This window comes from Choloepus didactylus, chromosome 8, assembly GCF_015220235.1.
Source record: "Choloepus didactylus isolate mChoDid1 chromosome 8, mChoDid1.pri, whole genome shotgun sequence".
NCBI lineage: Eukaryota > Metazoa > Chordata > Mammalia > Pilosa > Megalonychidae > Choloepus > Choloepus didactylus.
In genome coordinates this window covers 11,359,981-11,378,070 of record NC_051314.1, presented here as the reverse complement: position 1 = coordinate 11,378,070, position 18,090 = coordinate 11,359,981, and the positions used below count along the sequence as shown (strand labels likewise).

Here is an 18,090-nt window from a genome sequence, read left to right as displayed (position 1 = left end):
CTCATAAGTTATACTCCCAAATGTTCACCCCCGCAACAATCTGGCTATCTGGACACTCTGCACACATAAATACTTATGTTCCTCCCTCAGTTGTCCCTGGATGTTTTAAATTCCCACAGTTAATTACCTGACAAGCATCAAACTGCACAGTTTGGGATTCTAAGCCCTTGTGTATTAGTTAGGGTTCTCTAGGGAAACAGAATCAACGAGAGGTTTCTCTGATTATCAAATTGTAAAAGTGACTCACGCAACTGTGGGTATGCATGAGTCCAAATTCTGTAGAGCTGTCAACAAGCTGTCAACTCCAAGGAAGATGTCCAATGAACCCCTCAGGAAATGAACCAGCAACTTCAACGAACTCAGGAAATGCTTCACTGGGCAGCCGAAGAAGAAGTGAAGGTCCTCTATCTGTCTTGCTTATAAGTCTTCAACTGATTAATTGGATTAAATCCAGCCAATTGCATTCTCTCATTGTGGAAGGCACACCCTTTGGTGAGTTATCAGTCACAGCTGCAGTCAATTGACTGATGATTTAATAAACCAGCCTGTTGGTTTATTAACCAGCCTCAAACATCCTCACAGCAATTGTTAGGCCAGTGTTTGTTTGACCAGACAGCTGGGTCACCTGGGCAAGTTGACACATGAACTGAGCCATCACACCTTGATTACATTTACAACCAATTTGATGGAACTCATTACACTTTGAACATGGAATATTACAACCAATATAAGTAATTTCATGTTAGATTAAATGGAAGGTATATGCATGTTCTAGTTTGCTAATGCTGCGGAATGCAAAACACCAGAGATGGATAGGCTTTTATAAAAAGGGGGTTTATTTCACTACACAGTTACAGTCTTAAGGCCACAAAACGTCCAAGGTAACACATCAGTAATCGGGTACCTTCACTGGAGATGGCCAATGGCGTCCGGAAAACCTCTGTTAGCTGGGAAGGCACATGGCTGGCGTCTGCTCCAAAGTTCTGGTTTCAAAATGGCTTTCTCCTGGGATGTTCCTCTCTAGCAAGCTTGCTCCTCTTAAAAACGTCACTCATAGCTGCACTCCGTTCAGTCTCTTTGAGTCAGCATGTTTTATATGGCTCCACTGATCAAGGCCCACCCTGAATGGGTGGGGTCACACCTCCATAGGAGTATCCCACCCAAGTCACCACCCACAGTTGGGTGGGGCACATTCCAAGCAAATCTAACCAGCACCAAAACATCTGTCCCACAAGACCACAATGATAATGGCATTTGGGGGACACAATACATTCAAACCGGCACATTCCACCCCCTGGACCCCAAAATGACATTATCTTTCCAAATACAAAATACATTCATTTCATCACAATATCACAGAAACTTACATCATCTCAGTAACAATAGTCAAGTACAAAATCCCATCAAAATCAAATATAGGCGTGGTCAGTCCTAAGGCATACTATTCCTTTAGCTTGGATCTACGGACTTAGAACAAGTTATATGTTTCCAATATACAAAGGAGGGACATTCATAGGATAAACATTTCCATTGCCATAAGGAGAAAGAGTAAGGAAAACAGGGTTAACAGGACCAAAACAGTTCTTAAAACCTGCAGGACAAACTCCATTAGATTTCAAAGTCTGAGAGTCATTAACAGAATAACGTTGCATCCTTGGGGCTTGAGAGAGTGGGAGCCTAACCCTTCCTAAGGGCCTTTTCGGCAGCCCTTTCCTCTCCAAACGCTTAGGTGAGTGCTCCAACATACCCACACATTGGGGAGACCACCTTCTCGGCCCCACCCTCCTCAAACATCGGGGCTGCTCCCGGATTCCCTTCCATCTCTGGGACACACGCTCAACCCCTTCAGAACAGTGTGGTGGCAGCCAGGCTCTCCCCAATTCCCTGGGAATGTGCTCCACCCTCTTTGGGACCTCGGGTGGCAAAACTCTTCCAGAGCATCGAGGTGGAATGCCCACCCTCGACCTCCGGGGCAAACTCACCCTTTCCATGCGTGTGGGCTGCTCCGCTCTCCCAGCCCAAGGCCTCTTGACTCCAGACCTCAACCTCCATGGCTCTGTCTTTGAAGAAATTTTTCTTGCAATTTGTTCTTTGTCTGTCCCCTCCAGTCCAGACTGGTAGCGGCTCCGTCTATAAAGTTCTCACAAAAATTCTGTTGGCTTTGCATGAAGCACACAGGGGTCAAAGCCATCAGACAATAGGAGTTTCCACAAATCCTTTCTGGATAATTCCATCTCCAATCTTGGCTTGTACTGAAATGGCGGCTGGATCCATGTTTGGTTACATCCTCATGTTGGGCTGTAGTTTCTGGGATTCCACCCACTGGAAGCCTGTAATTTTCCAAGCCATCAACTTCTGGTTTCTTTGAACCAAAGAGTTCAGTTCTAAGCTTATCTCTCTCTGCTCTCATTTTACTATAAGCTGCAAGGAGAAGCCACGATACATCCTCCACACGTAGTCTGGAGATCTCCTCAGCTAAATATTCCAGGTTGTTACTTCCAGATTCTTCCTTCCATCTGACACCAGGACTCAATTTTGCCAAATTCTCTGCCACTTTAAAACAAAGATCGCCTTTCTTCCTGTTCACAACAACACATTGATCATCTCTGTTCAAGGCCTCGTCAGAAGTATCTTTAGAGTCCATATTTCCACAAACAGTCTCTTTAAAGCAGTTTTGGCCTTTTCTATCAAGCTCCTCACAATTCTTCCAGAGTCTTCCCCTTATCCATTTGAAAAGCCGTTCCAACATGTTTGGCATTTGCAAACACAGCAGCAAAAGCACCCCACTTCTCTGGTACCAAAATCTGTCTTAGTTTGCTAATGCTGCGGAATGCAAAACACCAGAGATGGATAGGCTTTTATAAAAAGGGGGTTTATTTCACTACACAGTTACAGTCTTAAGGCCACAAAACGTCCAAGGTAACACATCAGTAATCGGGTACCTTCACTGGAGATGGCCAATGGCGTCCGGAAAACCTCTGTTAGCTGGGAAGGCACATGGCTGGCGTCTGCTCCAAAGTTCTGGTTTCAAAATGGCTTTCTCCTGGGATGTTCCTCTCTAGCAAGCTTGCTCCTCTTAAAAACGTCACTCATAGCTGCACTCCGTTCAGTCTCTTTGAGTCAGCATGTTTTATATGGCTCCACTGATCAAGGCCCACCCTGAATGGGTGGGGTCACACCTCCATAGGAGTATCCCACCCAAGTCACCACCCACAGTTGGGTGGGGCACATTCCAAGCAAATCTAACCAGCACCAAAACATCTGTCCCACAAGACCACAATGATAATGGCATTTGGGGGACACAATACATTCAAACCGGCACAATGCAAGCACAAGATTCAATGTACCCCCCTTTTCTTTCACAATATGCTTTCCTAATTACTGTCCTTTTTAGAGTGATTCTCAGGGGATCTGAGGTAGGATTTACTTTCCACTATTTGGGCTGAATGATTGGGCACTTATCATCTAGTTCAGGCACTAGTCCCTTTATTCAGGTGTAATGAGTCCAGTCACTTTCTGCTGTTCAGACTGCCGTTTCAGTCTTCAGCAAGACTTGATAGGGTCCTTTCCAGATCAGTTGAAATTTGGATTCTTTCCACAACTTGATTAGGACCCAGCTGCTGGGTTGGTGTTGATGGACAGCAAATTTGAGAGGCAGGGTCTGGGCCAGCAAATCACAATGCCTGAGGGATGATAAAGTAGAAGTCAAGGCCAGTATATAATTTTTAAGGAAGATATCTCTCATGTCTAGGGAAGGGAGTTCTCCAGTCCTCCTGGGAAAAGGCAAACCAAAAAGCATTTTGTAAGGGGAAATTCCCAGTTCTTTTAAAGGGGCAGTTCTGATCCTTAATAGGGCTATAGATAAGCAATTGATACAGGGTAACTTTGTTTCCAGGACTAATTTAGAAAGATGCTTCTTTAAGGTTTGATTCATTCTCTCCACTCTCCTGGAGAATGGTGGATGCCAGGGAGTATGGAAGTCACAAGTGACACCTAGGCTTCCCATAACATTCTGCAACACACGGGAGGTAAAGTGGCTACCATTGTCAGAATCTATATTCTCCACTAACCCATAACAGGGAATGATTTGTTTAAGGATAATTTTAGAAGTTCCTAATGCTGTAGCTGAGGCTAGAGGGCAGGCTTCCACTCATTTTGTTTATGGTCTACAATTACTGAAATATACTTTAGCCAACATATTGGGGGCATTTCAGTGTAATCAACCTGAATGCTTTGGAATGGTCTGAGGCCCTGCTTTCTTCCCCCTTGTACCTGCTTTCTTAAGACCTTTTTATTAATCTTTTCACAAATTATGCACTGTTCATATATATGTTCAGTGACTGTATAAAGGCCTACACATCCAAATTGTCTAAGTACTAAATCACACATGGCTTGTACCCCCCAATGACTCTCCTGGTGTAAAACTGCTAATGCCTCCTTCAGGTACAGACACTCCTGAACTCATTTGCATGAAGAGCAGCAAGAATTTACCAACATTTAAGGCTATTTACTGGTTAAAAAGAATGGAACAGTTAGACTAATGAACACAAAAGGCTCACCATTCTTAATCACCTACTCAAAATCTAGTCTTTAGTACACCTAGTTTAGTGATGCCTGAACATACTTGATTCACATATATGTACACCTTGAACACACACACAAGTTTTGCTGTCAGATGAATAATAACCCAGTTTCCAGGGAGAGGAGGACAAGTCTTGGTGTGTGGCATTTGACAATATATGTGGTGTCTCTATTCCCATCAGAACCAATTTCAAGCTAGCAACCTGTGATCATCAAACACAGAGCTGGGAAGAGATATGCACCACTCACTGTCCTAAGTTTGTTCAATTCAGCTTTAGTGACCCTCATACCCTTTTACAGGAACATGTGCATATAATCCACTTGCAATTTGAGTATGAACCTTTTGCTTTTGCCCAAAATATATTAGCAAAACCATACTACAAATCACAAAAACACACAGCCCCTTATACATCTGGAAAACATATATACACATATAACTTATATACACACCCATTACCATACAAAACATGCACACATTATGCCCATTTACAAGCACATACAGCCAACACATTACTATTACACATATAAAGAAAACCTCTACACAAACACAGTCTTTCTCACTCTTTTAGGTAGAGTTGTCTCATTCTCCACACTGTCATGAACCTGCACAAAATTGCCCAGCTCTAGAGTACACACAAACTAGTATATGCTACAAAGAAATATCCCCAGTCTTATTCTTATCCCACATCCCTGTATAAACACACAACCCAAACATCCATTAGATACACAAATTCTCAACTCCCAGAATGCATACAAATGACTTTCTCCTACAAAATCCAAATACACAGTCCAAGAAAATGTACATACCACTTCCTGTGCACCCTGAATACACACATTAATGAAATTTAAATGCAACTTCCATGTGCCTTAAATAGACTCGATTACACAACATACTAAAATCTGCAAATGTATCCACCAATAACTATTTAGACCATCACTTAAGTATATGAATAGAGAATCACAAAAACCTCATGCCACAAATTCCCCTATTCCTTTTAAACTGGCCCCAACTACTTCTCTGTCTCACCTCTGTTTCCTCCCTGCCCTATAGACTCTCCTAATAATGCCTCCAATGGCTTATCCAGCCATTCATCCATTTTCTGAATATTAGGCCAAAATCCCTTTATATAGCTGACCTTTAGCATTCACTGGGCTACAGGATCATTAGGATCCACTCCTCAGTATTTTCTCACCTGGTCTCTTAACCTTCTCAGGTAGGCTGAGGGGGTTTCATCTTTTTCCTGATTTACCTTAAAGGCTTTACTTAGGTTTTGGGATTTGGGTATGGCCAATTTTATTCCAGGCAGCTGTTCCCTTTCCCTTTCTCTCATAGCTACCCTCTTCACCATTCCCCTTTCTTCTCCCATAAAGGGGATATTTAGTATGGACATAAATTCAGACCAGGTATATAAACTGGGGCCTAAGAATTGATTTTATTGTTTGGCTAGCCCTGCTGGGTCTTCCATTAATGATTCTCACCCTCCTTTCCTAAGGAGCTTCTGGAAATGGAAATTTTGGATATCCCTCTTACACTTTTAATTCTTTACTAAACTGTTGGTGGGTTATAGCCAGTGGAGAAGCTGGTACTGACCATCTCTCTGATTACCCAGGGGCATGGACTGGTCCCACCAAATCTCCAGACTTCAATGGTTCCTGCCCCAGTGGGGGAGGGGAAACACAAAGTGGGGAATGCCCAACAAAGTTCCCAGGCTCCAGCCTCCAAAGATTCCAGGGCTTCAACTTCCATGTGATAAAACTGGTCTCCCCTCCCCACAGTCAGCACATGGCAAGCCAGATTCCTCCCTGGAGGAAAGCCTCCTTCCATCAACATAATGCATGAAGTTGGCACAGAGCCAACCCTTATCTGCCCCATATTTTGGCCAGAATACATTGGCAGCAAAATGCTTTCTTTTTTCTAAACATAAAAACAATATTATCCTTTTATCCTTTCTCTTGGTCTGATCACTTTCAGCCCAATGTTAAAACATTCTCCCCAATGGGCTATTTAGAGGAATGTTCACAGGGGACCCTACAGGTACCCCTTCCTTTTATCCCTGGCCAGCTGGCTGCCTCTATTCCCCATTCTTAGCCTTGTCTGAGTGTCTTGCCCTTAGGATCAGCTTCAGACTCATCAGAACATCCCCATTCTGAGTCTTGTCTGGGCATCTTTCCCTTAGGATCAGCCTCAGACTCGTCAGAATATTCCAACCACCAAGGCAATATTTAATAGTCTTTTTTTTTTCTTACCTTGGTCTATGCATAGAGTTACCTGGTCACTGTGAGGCACATTTTTCCTTCCCCTTTTCTTGTCCACCATTGGCAGACCTAAGCACCTGATCATGGGTCTCACCAGGAGTCAGAGGCAGGCCCCCAATGGCAGAGCCCAAGACTGCTCAAATGGCAGGGTGTACCTTCCCTTCATCCATCCCAGGGATCCCCCTTGATGCTTCAGATCCTGGGCAAGCTCCCATGTTGTTAGAAACAACACTATACCTAAAAACACTCACCTGATTGCAGAGGAGAAAAGAATTTATTCATGATCTTGCAAGAGAGGTTGCATGACCAAAGAAATATGGCAGGTGTGCTGAACAATTGAAAACAGCAACATTTTATATCCTAAGTCTAACACACAAGTCCCTCCCCTGTTTCTCCATTGGCTGAATACTCCAGAGGGTACAGTCTATCTGAGAGAGCTAACTAGTCCACCTTTGAGATTTTAAATTGTACAGCTTATCCAAGAGAAATCATCTAGTTTAAATTTCCCATTGAGAGTTCCCAACTTTGATTATAGCTAGTGCCAACTCTGGGCTTACATCAGGGGTCTCTCCTTTCCTTTAACTGTGGAGCCTGTGTAAGCCAGTCTTGTTTAGTTTCCATTTTCCCTACTCCATGTTGCCTTTATATGAAAGCTATACTTAACCCTTTCTCACACTCAGTGTGACTGTGTGATTGTGAAAACCTTGTGACTCACACTCCCTTTATCCAGTGTATGGATAAATGAATAGAAAAAAGAGGGACAAAAAGTAAATGGCTAATAGGGGTGAAAAAAGGAGTATGAGATGTTTTGGGTGCTCTTTTTTACTTTTATTTTTATTCTTATTCTTATTTTTTTGGAGTCATGAAAATGTTAAAAGTATTTATTGTGATGATGAATGCACAACTATGTGATGATACTGTGAACAATTGATAATGAACTTTTGGATGATTGTATGACATGCCAATATAAAACAGTAAAATTGAAATTTATAAAGCACATCAAACTCATAGGGGACACATCTGGTTTATGTTCTTGAAGAAGCTATTGCTTCTGGGTTTTGGGACTTAGCTGGCCTAGAAGTTCACTGGAGGATTTAAGTTTCTGAAGAATAAACTTAGTGAGTGAAACATTTATAGAGTCTCAGATAGGGATTCAGTTATACTTTAGGGTTTTCAGGACTACTGTTGACTTGGGCTCATCATACTGTGGTCATTTGGCAAATCTAGCTGAAGCTTGCATAAGAATAAACTCCAGGACAACCTCTTGACTCTATTTGAATTCTCTTAGACACTGAAACCTTATTTTATTACTTTTCTTTCCCCCATTTCATCAAAAAGTCATCATCAACCCCTGAGAGGCTTATTCCTGGAACCCCTGTCCATGTTGCCAGGGAGACTCATTCAGCTGAGGGATCCTGTCCCATGTCAGGGGGAGGTTGATGGGTTTATTTGCAAAGTTAGGCTTAGAGAGGGAAAGGCCACATTTGAGCAACATGAGAGGTTTATACAGGTGGGCTTAGCCTCCCTTTTACAACCATAAATTTCACCAGAGCAAGCCTCAAGATTGAGGGCTTTACTTATAAAGTAGGGGGTTTCAAAGTTAACATAGCATATGTTATGTCCATAATAATCCATCCATATCTCACATTATCATCACTTAGTTTTATAATCCTCATCACTCTCCATTTTAAACAATTCTCACAACCCAGTACACCTTGTAGTTCTTTTCAACTCTTAATTATTTGTCCCTGGTATTTGTGTGGTACTAATATGGTAACCCTACTAATTATAGTCCCTTGTATATATTAGGTAGATGTTTTCCTTATACCTTTCTGTTGTCAACTCTCTGTACTATTGTCATACCTTAGAAGTATGTCAGGTAAACACCTATCTATATTTGTAGTGCTGATCTGTGGAATACATGCCTTTAAACAGTCCCTTTCAATCCTATTTGCCTTCAACACAGCTCTGACACTTGTAATCCCATTAACAATCATCACCCCTATCAATTCCCATACCTTTGAGTTCACTATCATTATCATATTTGAACATGTTAGATTTTCATTCCTCCTTCACTAAGTTCTGTCTATCACTAGGTCCCCAATATTCTACATTATAATACATTCATTTTACATTGTTCAGGGAGGTCATAGAAGTGGTAACATACAGTATCTCTCCTTTTGTGTCTGGCTTTTTTCACTCAGCATTATATCTTCAAGGTCATCCATGCTGCCATATGTTTCAGGACATTGTTCCTTCTTACTGTTGCATAGTATTCCATCATATGTATATATCACATTTTGTTTATCCACTCAGCTGTTGAAAAACGCTTGGATTGTTTCCATCTCTTGGCATTTGTGAGCAGTGCTGCTGTGGACATCAGTGTACTAATGTCTGTTCATGTCACTGCTTTCAAATCTTTGGGTCTATACTGAGAAGTGCAATTGCCAGAGTGTAAGGTAATTCAATATCTAATTTTCTGAGAAACTGTCAAACTGTCTTCCAGAGTGGTTATACCATTATACATTCCCACCAGCAATGAATAAAAGTTCCAATTTCTCCACATTCTCTCCAGCACTTATTGTTTCCTGTTTGTTTAATGGCAGCCACTTTTATTGGTGTGAAATGGTATCTCCTTGTTGTTTTGATTTGTATTTCCATAACAGCTAGTGAAGATGAATGCTTTTTCATGTGTTTTTTTTTAGCTATTTGAATTTCCTCTTTGGAAAAATATCTTTTCATATCTCTTGCCCATTTTATAATTGAGCTGTTTGTCCTACTGTTGTTGAGTTGTAGGATTTCTTTATATATGCAGGATATCAGTCTCTTTTCAGATATATGGCTTCCAAATATTTTCTCCCATTGTGTTGGCTTTCTCTTCTTTTTGAGAAAGTTTTTTGAGGCACAGAAGCTATTGATTTTGAGGAGTTCCCATTTGTCTATTTATTCTTTTGTTGCTTGTGCTTTGGGTGTAAAGACTAAGAAGCTACCTCCTATTATTAGGTCCTAAAGATGTTTTCCTCTATTATTTTCTAAGATTTTATTGTGCTGTCTCTTATATTGATGTCTTTGATCAATTTTGAGTGAATTTTTGTGCAGGGTGTGAGGTACAGGCTGTCTTTCATTCTTTTGGTTTTGGATATCCAGTTCTCCAAGCCCCATTTATTGAAGAGACTGTTCTATCCCAGTTCTGTGGACTTGGGGGGCCTTATCAAAAATCAAATGACCACAGATAATGGGGATCTATTTCTGTACTCTCAACTCAATTCCATTGATCAATATGTCCATTTTATGCCAATACCATGTTGATTTGACCACTGTGGCTTTATAGTAGGCTACAAAGTCTGGAAGTGTAAGTCTCCACCTTTGTTCTTTTTTTTAGAATGTTTTACAATGTTTTTTTTTGCAATTTGAGGCTCCCTTCCCTTCAAATACGTTTGAATTTATTTGGAATTTGATTGGAATTGCATTGAATCTGTAGATCAGTTTGGGTAGAATTGACATCTTAATGATATTTAGTCTTCCTATCCATGAAAAATGTTTTTCCACTTATTTAGGTCCTTCATTATTTCTTTTAGTAATGTTTTGTAATTTTTTGTGTAGAGGTCTTTATGTTCTTGATTAAGTTTATTCCTTGGTACTTGATTTTTTTAGATGCTATTGTGAGAGGAATTTTTTTGATTGCTTCCTCAGTTAGGTCATTACTAGTGCATAGGAACATTACTGATTTATATGCATTAGTCTTATATCCCACCACTCTGCTGAATTTTTAATTAGTTCAAGTAGCTTTTTGGTCACATTCTTAGGATTTTCTAAATATAAGATCATATCATCTGCAAATAATAATTCCCAATTTGAATGCCTTTAATCCCTTTGACTTGGTGAATAGCTCTGCCCAGAACTTCTGGCACAATGTTGAATAATAGAGGTGGCAGTGGGCATCTTTGTCTTGTTCCCCACCCTGGGGAGAAGGCTTTCAGACTTTCACAATTAACTGCTATGCTGGTTGTGGGTTTTTCATATATGCCCTTTATCATAGTGTGGAAGTTTCCCTCAATTTTTACCTTTGGAGGTGTTTTTATCAAAAAGGGATGTTGAATTTTGTCAAATACTTTTTCAGCATCTATTGAGATAAACATTTGATTTTTCTGTTTCAATTTGCTAATGTATTGTATTACATTGATTGATTTTATTATGCTTAACCATGCTTGCACGCCAGGAATGAACTCCACTGGTTGTGATGTATAATTCCTTTAATTTGTCTTTGAATTCAATTTGCAAGTATTTTGTTTAGGATTTTTGCATCTATATTCATTAGGGAGATTGGCCTATAGATTTCCTTTTTTAGAGTGTCTTTATCTGGTTTTGGTATCAGAGTGATATTAGCTTCATAAAATGAGTTAGGTAGTGTTCCTTTTTCTTCAATTGTTTGAAAGAATTTGAACAGGAATGGTGTCAAATCTTTTTGGGAAGTTTGTTATAATTCCCCTGTGAAGCCATTTGGCTCTGGGCTTTTATTGGTGGGTAGATTTTTGATGACAGATTGACTCTCTTTGCTTGTAATTGATTTGTTGAGGTCTTCTATTTCTTCTTGGGTCAGTTTAGGTTGTTCATATGTTTCCAGGTTTAGCTTGGCATATAGTTGTTCATAGTATCCTCTTATGATTTTTATTTATTTATTTGGGATACATAATAATTATTCCCTTTCATTTTGGATTCTGTTTATTTGCATCTTCTCTTGTTGACTTTGTCAGTCTGGCTATGTGTCTGTCAATCTTGTTAATCTTCACAAAGAACCAACTTTTGGTTTTACTTATTCTCTCCATTTTTTTTTGGTCTCCAGTTTATTTATTTGTGCTTTAATCTTTGTCATTTATTTTCTTCTACTTCTTTAGAGTTAGTTTGCTGATTATTCTCTAGCCTCTTCAGTAGTTCAGTTAGGTATTTGGTTTTTGCTCTTTGTTGCTTCTTGATATATGCATTTAGAGCTATAAATTTCCCTCTCAGCACTGCCTTCACTGCATCCCACAGGTTTTGATATGCTGAGTTCTTGTTTTCACTCATCTCTAGATATTTACTGATTTCTCTTACAATTTCATCTTTGACCATGGTTGTTTGAGATTGTGTTGTTTAACCTCCATATATTTGTGAAAGATTTGGTTCTTTGGAGGTTATTGATTTCTGGTTGCATTCCACTATGGTCAGAGAGTGTGCTTTGAATAATTTCAATCTTTTTAAATTTATTAAGACTTGTTTTGTGTCCCAGCATATGATCTATCCTGGAGAATATTCCATGAGTGTTAGAGAAGAATGTATATCCTGGTACTTTGGGATGTAACAATCTATATATGTCTATTAAGTCTAATTCATTCATTATATTGTTTAGGTTCTTAATTTCCTTACTGGTCCTCTGACTACTTTTTCTATCTATAGAAGAGAGGTGTATTGACATCTCCCACTATTATTGTAGACATGTCTATTGCTCCCTTCAGTTTAGGCAACGTTTCTCTCATGTATTTCTGAGCTCTTTGATTAGGTACAGAAAAATTTATGATGTTATTTCTTCTTGGTGAATTGTCCATTTTATTAATATATAGTGTCTTTCTTTGTCTCCTATGATGTCTTTGCTTTTAAAGTCTATTTTGTCTGACATTAGTATAGCTACCCCAGCTTTCTTTTTGGTTGCAGCTTGCCTAGAATAATTTTTCCATCCTGTCACTTTCAGTCTCTTTGTGTCACAGGATCTAAGATGAGTCTCTTGTAGACAGCATATCATTGGGTCAGACTTTTTAATCCATTCTACCAGTTGGTGTCTTTTAATTGGAAAGTTTAATCCATTCACATTCAAAGTTACTACTGTGATCAGAGTTCCTGAACCAGACATCTTATTCATTGGTTTTCAGTTGTTAGATCTATTTCTTCCCTCTCTTTTTCTTTTTCCTTTAAGTTACCCTTACTAATCCTCTTCAATTCTGTGCCCTTCTCCAGACCTCTCTCTTCTTTCTTTTTCTCTCAGCTGATAGAGCTCCCTTTAGTATTTCTTGCAAGGCAGGTCTATTGTTAACAAATTCTCTCAGAATTTTTTTGTCTGTGAACATTTTAAACTGTCCCTCAATTTTTAAGGAGAGCTTTGCTGGATACAGAATTCTTGGCTGGCAATTTTTCTCTTTCAAAATCTCAAATATGTCATACCACTGACATCTTGCCTCCATTGTGCCTGCTGAGTAGTCAGTAATTAGTTTTATGTTGCTTTCCTTGTATGTGGTGAATGGCTTTTCTCTTGTTGCTTTTAGAACTTTCTCTTTCTCCTCAGCATTTGACATTCTAATCAGTATATGTGTTGGAGTAGGTTTATTTGGATTTATTCTATTTGGCATTCATTGGGAATCTTTGATTTGCATGTTTATGTTGTTTAGAAGGGTTGGGAAGTTTTCCCAACTATGTCTTGAAACACTCTTCAGAGCCCTTTATACTTCTCTTTCTGGGACACCAAGAACTTCTATATTTGTTTGCTTCATGTTGTTCATCATTTATCTGAGATCCATTTCAAAGTTTTCAATTTTTTTCACCATTTGTTCTTTTGTTCATTCACATTTGATTGCCTGTCTTCTAGTTCATCTATTCTTTCTTCTGCATCTTCAAAGCTGCTATTGTATGTCTATAGTATATTTTTAATTTGATCCACAGTGTCTTTTATTTTCATAAGATGTGCTATTTTTTGTCTACTCTTTCAAATTCTTCTTTATGCTCTTCTAGAGTCTTCTTAATTTCTTTGTCTTCAGCCATCTCATTGAAATTGTTCTGGAGATTTGCTTCTACTTCTTTAATTAATTGCTCTAAATTTTGTATTGCTTCTGGCTTTTTAATTTTTTTGTTTGGTTTGTCCATATCTTCTGGATTCTTCAAGTGCTTTGTGATTTTCTGTTGGCTTTAGTGCATTTCCTTGTCTTGACATGGCTATTTTGTAAAATGCAGGATTATTTGAGCATTTCTATATAATTTAGGAGAGCTACAGCCTGCTAGCATGGTTTCCCAATACTATCAGCCACTGGTGCTCTTGAGCTACTGCTTTCTGGAGTACGAGTTTCCCTATTATACCAGCAGGTAGCACTTAAGCCATTCTTTCTGGAACTTCTCCTGTGGAGCAGGTGGAGTCCAAATCAGGTGGGGAATCAATCAGTGCACCAGTTTTTCATGTGCACTGGGGACTGTCTGTCCTGGGGTGTGATGTGGGTGCTGAGCAGTTAGGCAGGGAGTCCACTGACTGGCGCCCTGCAGAACAAACTTGCCCTTTTCCTTCCTGCCATGGGCCCACAAGTCTCTAGGGTGTGGGAGGATTTTGTTGCACTTATAAGACAGCCTCTCCTATTCCTGACTTTCATTGGTTCACCACCCAGACTTCCATTGGGAGACAGCAAATGCTCCCAGCTGGGTTCCCTTGTGGGAGCTCCCAGACACCTGGCTGTGGAGGATCACCTCCCAGCTAACCACCAAGGTAAGTGCATAGGGTTGGAGAGCCACTGCTCTTGTCCTTGCCTGGTGCCAATCTCTCTGCTGCCAGCCTGGGAGGTGGTCCTGGCCAAAATTCTCACCCCATCTCTCCAATTGCCTTCTCTCATGCTTTTGAGCACATCCCCTCCACATAATGTTGGGGACCATATATAGCTGGTCACACCACAAAACTACAGTCCCATGTATCCTCTGGCCCCTCTACAGTTTCTTTCATGGAGAAGAAGCCTGTTCTGCCTCATGTTCTCTGCCATCTTCCTGGATTGGTGTTTATTAAGGGGATTTATTGTTACACATTTTCAGTTCTAAGTCCATAGAAGTGTCCAAACTAAGGCATCAACAAGAGGATATCTTCACTGAAGAACCTTCACTGAGGAAAGACTGATGGCATCTGGAATGCCTCTGTCAGGTGGGAAGGCATGGGGCTGCTATCTGCTGGTCCTTTGCTCCTGGGTTTTGTTTCAAAGTGGCTTTCTCCAAAATGTCTCTGGGGTTCTGTCTTCACTCTTCTCTCTGCTCCTGTGCATTCTTGCTTCCTTCTCCCAGGGCATTTCTATCTAAGCATCTGGGGGTCCTCTCTTTGCTTCTCTGGAGCAAACTCTGGGCTTCATCTCTTAGCATCGCCAAATGACCTTCTGTCTGTATTTCCAAGATCTACTTTGGCTCTTGAGCTCACTTAAGTAGTCCAGTGAACTAATCAAGACCCATTCTGAATGGGTGGTGTCCACAACTCCATGGAAATAATTCAATCAGAGTTATCACCCGCAGTTGAGTGGGTCATATCTCCATGGAAACACTAATCAAAAGGTTCAGTCCTAAGATTGGGTTAAAAGATCATGGCTCTTCTGGTGTCCATAACATTTTCAAACCAGCACAGAGCCCATTTCCAAAATGCATGCTCTCAGCTGCTGCTCTGGACATAAAATTCCCAAACACCTAGCAGGCAAGTTACGACAAGTTACTGGGAATTGTAATTTTAGAAAATCACCAACTCTCAGCTTGTTTCAGTGGTGAGTGGGATCCTCTGGCAGCCCAGGACAACCCATGTCAGGGTAAACTGCTCTGTACAGTGAAAGGGCTACCACTGAGTGAGCACAGCATTTACAAGCACATCAAGTGCAAAGGCCATTTGTGCTGAAATGTACAGAAGTTGTTTATGGCAGAAGGTAGAGTCCAGAGGGAGATGTGGATACAAACTACTACATGGTTAAAGGCCACTTCAGAAGCCAGTTAAGGAAAGACCTAGAATGAACCTGAGTGCCCAGCTCAAGTGTGGGCAAGTTGAAAAGGACAAAAGAATAAAATGCAAAATGATGAAGAAGCATTTGCTGTCAGGAAAATATTTTCCTCAAAATACATTTTTCAAGTTGTGTGACTTGGTATGTAACACTCAAAATCTATCCACTTCATTTTAACTGTGTTAAGGCCAAGAAAGGATGGGAACAGGAACCCAAGCAGCTCTAAGAGCCATCATGTCCATGCACAGACTGCTTGGCTGCTGCAGGTGATCCCACAGCTGACATCACACAGCCATACCTCCCTCCTGACTGAGCAAGATGAGAAATGGACCACACTGCTGATGGAATCTTTAAAACAAAATTAACCTGCCATTTGTGCAGACCCAAATTGATGTGCAAACAAGAACTCATTTATAATTGCTTATTTCTACTTCCCTACATTCCTCCCAGTATTTCTGTCCTCTAATAAAGTCTGCTAACATTGCATATTTTTTAATAACCTTCAAAATTAATGTTGTTTGGAATTATGTCATCATATCAGCTGAAGTAAATCTGAACATCCCCATGCATGGACTCCCACCCACCTCTCCTGGAGGCTAAGCAGTGGTTTGGGTCTGTGGGCTTGTTTCAGTCCAGGCTTGGCTCTAAGAGCTGCTTGGCCTGAAGGAGGCTGGAATGGGGAGAGGAAGAGACATATTTACTTTAGATGAAGTAGAAAAGGAAACATGGGTAAAATGAAGTTTACTATTTTTTTTCATTTTTAAAAAATAAAACTGTGTGTGAAACAGCTATTTTATCCCCATGGCAGAGTGATCCCTGAAAGATGCACTAACCCCTTCTTAAGGCCTTAACAAGATTTTTTTTTTATACTTTTTCTTCTTTTTGTAAAGTTCAGATATTTAAAAATTATACAATTTATGAAGCAAAACAAAACAACATAAAGAATCAATTAGCTTATGGCACCTCAACTGATGGTGCCCTTTTCTTTTGTAAAAGTGGAAGCAAAAAGAAAATAGGGTTAACAGGGTGTTCCTAGCCTGCTGAGCCCACACTGAACAACATGGACACTGGCCCCTCCCATGAGTCAGCACCTGTCCCCTCACCCTCCTGTTCCAGCAGCAGAGGTCGGGCCTCCCCCCTCAGTCTGGCCCAGCTGCCTGGATGGTACTCAGGAGGTGGGTCATCCCTTGGCCCCACCTGCCAGCCACACAGCCACTGTGACCCCCAACACAGCTCTGATCTCTGGGGCACCCACCATCTTCATCCAAGAAAAGAGTGTTCCTGGAAATGACAAACAATTTATTTTTGTGTTTAAACATCATTCTTCCACTCTTGAAAACATGGACCTTCCCACTTCCCTCTCCTCAGAAACCTTCTCACTTCAAGAAACAGGGTGATTTTGATATGGTTTGTTGGCTCTTTCAATCCTGGGTCTGGTGTTCTCTGAATTGGTGTGTAACAAGCTAAAGATGAAGGCCTTACACACTTCATCCTTTATGAGAAGAGAGTTTGTTCAGTTAAATTTCACATTTAAATTTTGCTGTCATTGGAACAAATTTGGAGTCAACTTGTAATTTGAAAATAGAATCAAATTAACAAAGTCTTTATACATATATATATTTATTTTTAGTCCAATAAAATAGATTTATATATATTTATTTTTAATGAAATTTTTTTGAGATATAGTCACATACCATACAAACAATCCAAAGTATACAATGAATGGCTCACAGTATCATCACATAATTGCACATACTTCTCCATGGTCAATTCTAGAACATTTTCATTACTCCAGAAAAGAAATAAAAAAGAAAGCCCTTATCCTCTCATACGCCTTATCCCCCACCTCATCATTGACTCATAGTATTGGTGTGATACATTTGTTACTCTTGATGAAAGAGTTTAAAAATATTACTGTTAACTATAGCCCATAGTTTGCAGTAGGTACCTTTTTTCCCCATATGCCCCTTGTTTTAGTTTGCTAAAGCTGTCATTATGAAAAATGTCAGAAATGGATTGGCTTTTATAAAGGGGATTTATTAAGTTACAAATTTAAAGTTCTAAGGCCATACAAGTGTCCAAACTAAGGCATTAACAAGAGGATACCTTCACTTAGGAAAAGCAGATGGCATCTAGAACACCTCTATCAGCTGGGAAGGAATGTGGCTGGCATCTGCTGGTCCTGTGCTCCTAGATTCTGGTTTCAAAATGGCATTCTCCAAAATGCCTCTGGGCTTCTGTCTCTCTTAGCTTCTCTCTCTCATCTCCTGTGCATCCTTGCTTGTTTCTCCAGGGCATTTTTCTCTAAACATCTGGGGTTCCTCTCTTAGCTTCTCCAGGGCAAGCTCTGTGCTTTCTCTCTTAGCTAAGCATGTCCAAATGTCTTTCTGTCTGCATCTCTAAGGGTCTTGGTTTATGTCAGCCCCTGAGCTCTCTTATAGACTCCAGTAAACTAAGACCCACCTGAATTATTGGGGTCACACCTCTGTGAAAATAATCTAATCAA

At 40.3% G+C, this 18,090-nt stretch overlaps 1 protein-coding gene across 1 annotated transcript in view; it reads right to left on the bottom strand.

Annotated features, from left to right (window-relative positions):
- Positions 1-3,591: 3,591 nt before the first annotated feature.
- The window catches only part of LOC119541891 (cytochrome P450 2D17-like), an 82,434-nt gene continuing 67,935 nt past the window's right edge, over positions 3,592-18,090 (bottom strand). The window contains exon 10 of the mRNA XM_037846242.1: positions 3,592-3,683. Coding sequence (XP_037702170.1) covers positions 3,607-3,683 — 77 coding nt within the window. The 3' untranslated portion in view covers positions 3,592-3,606. The remainder of the gene's footprint in view (positions 3,684-18,090) is intronic.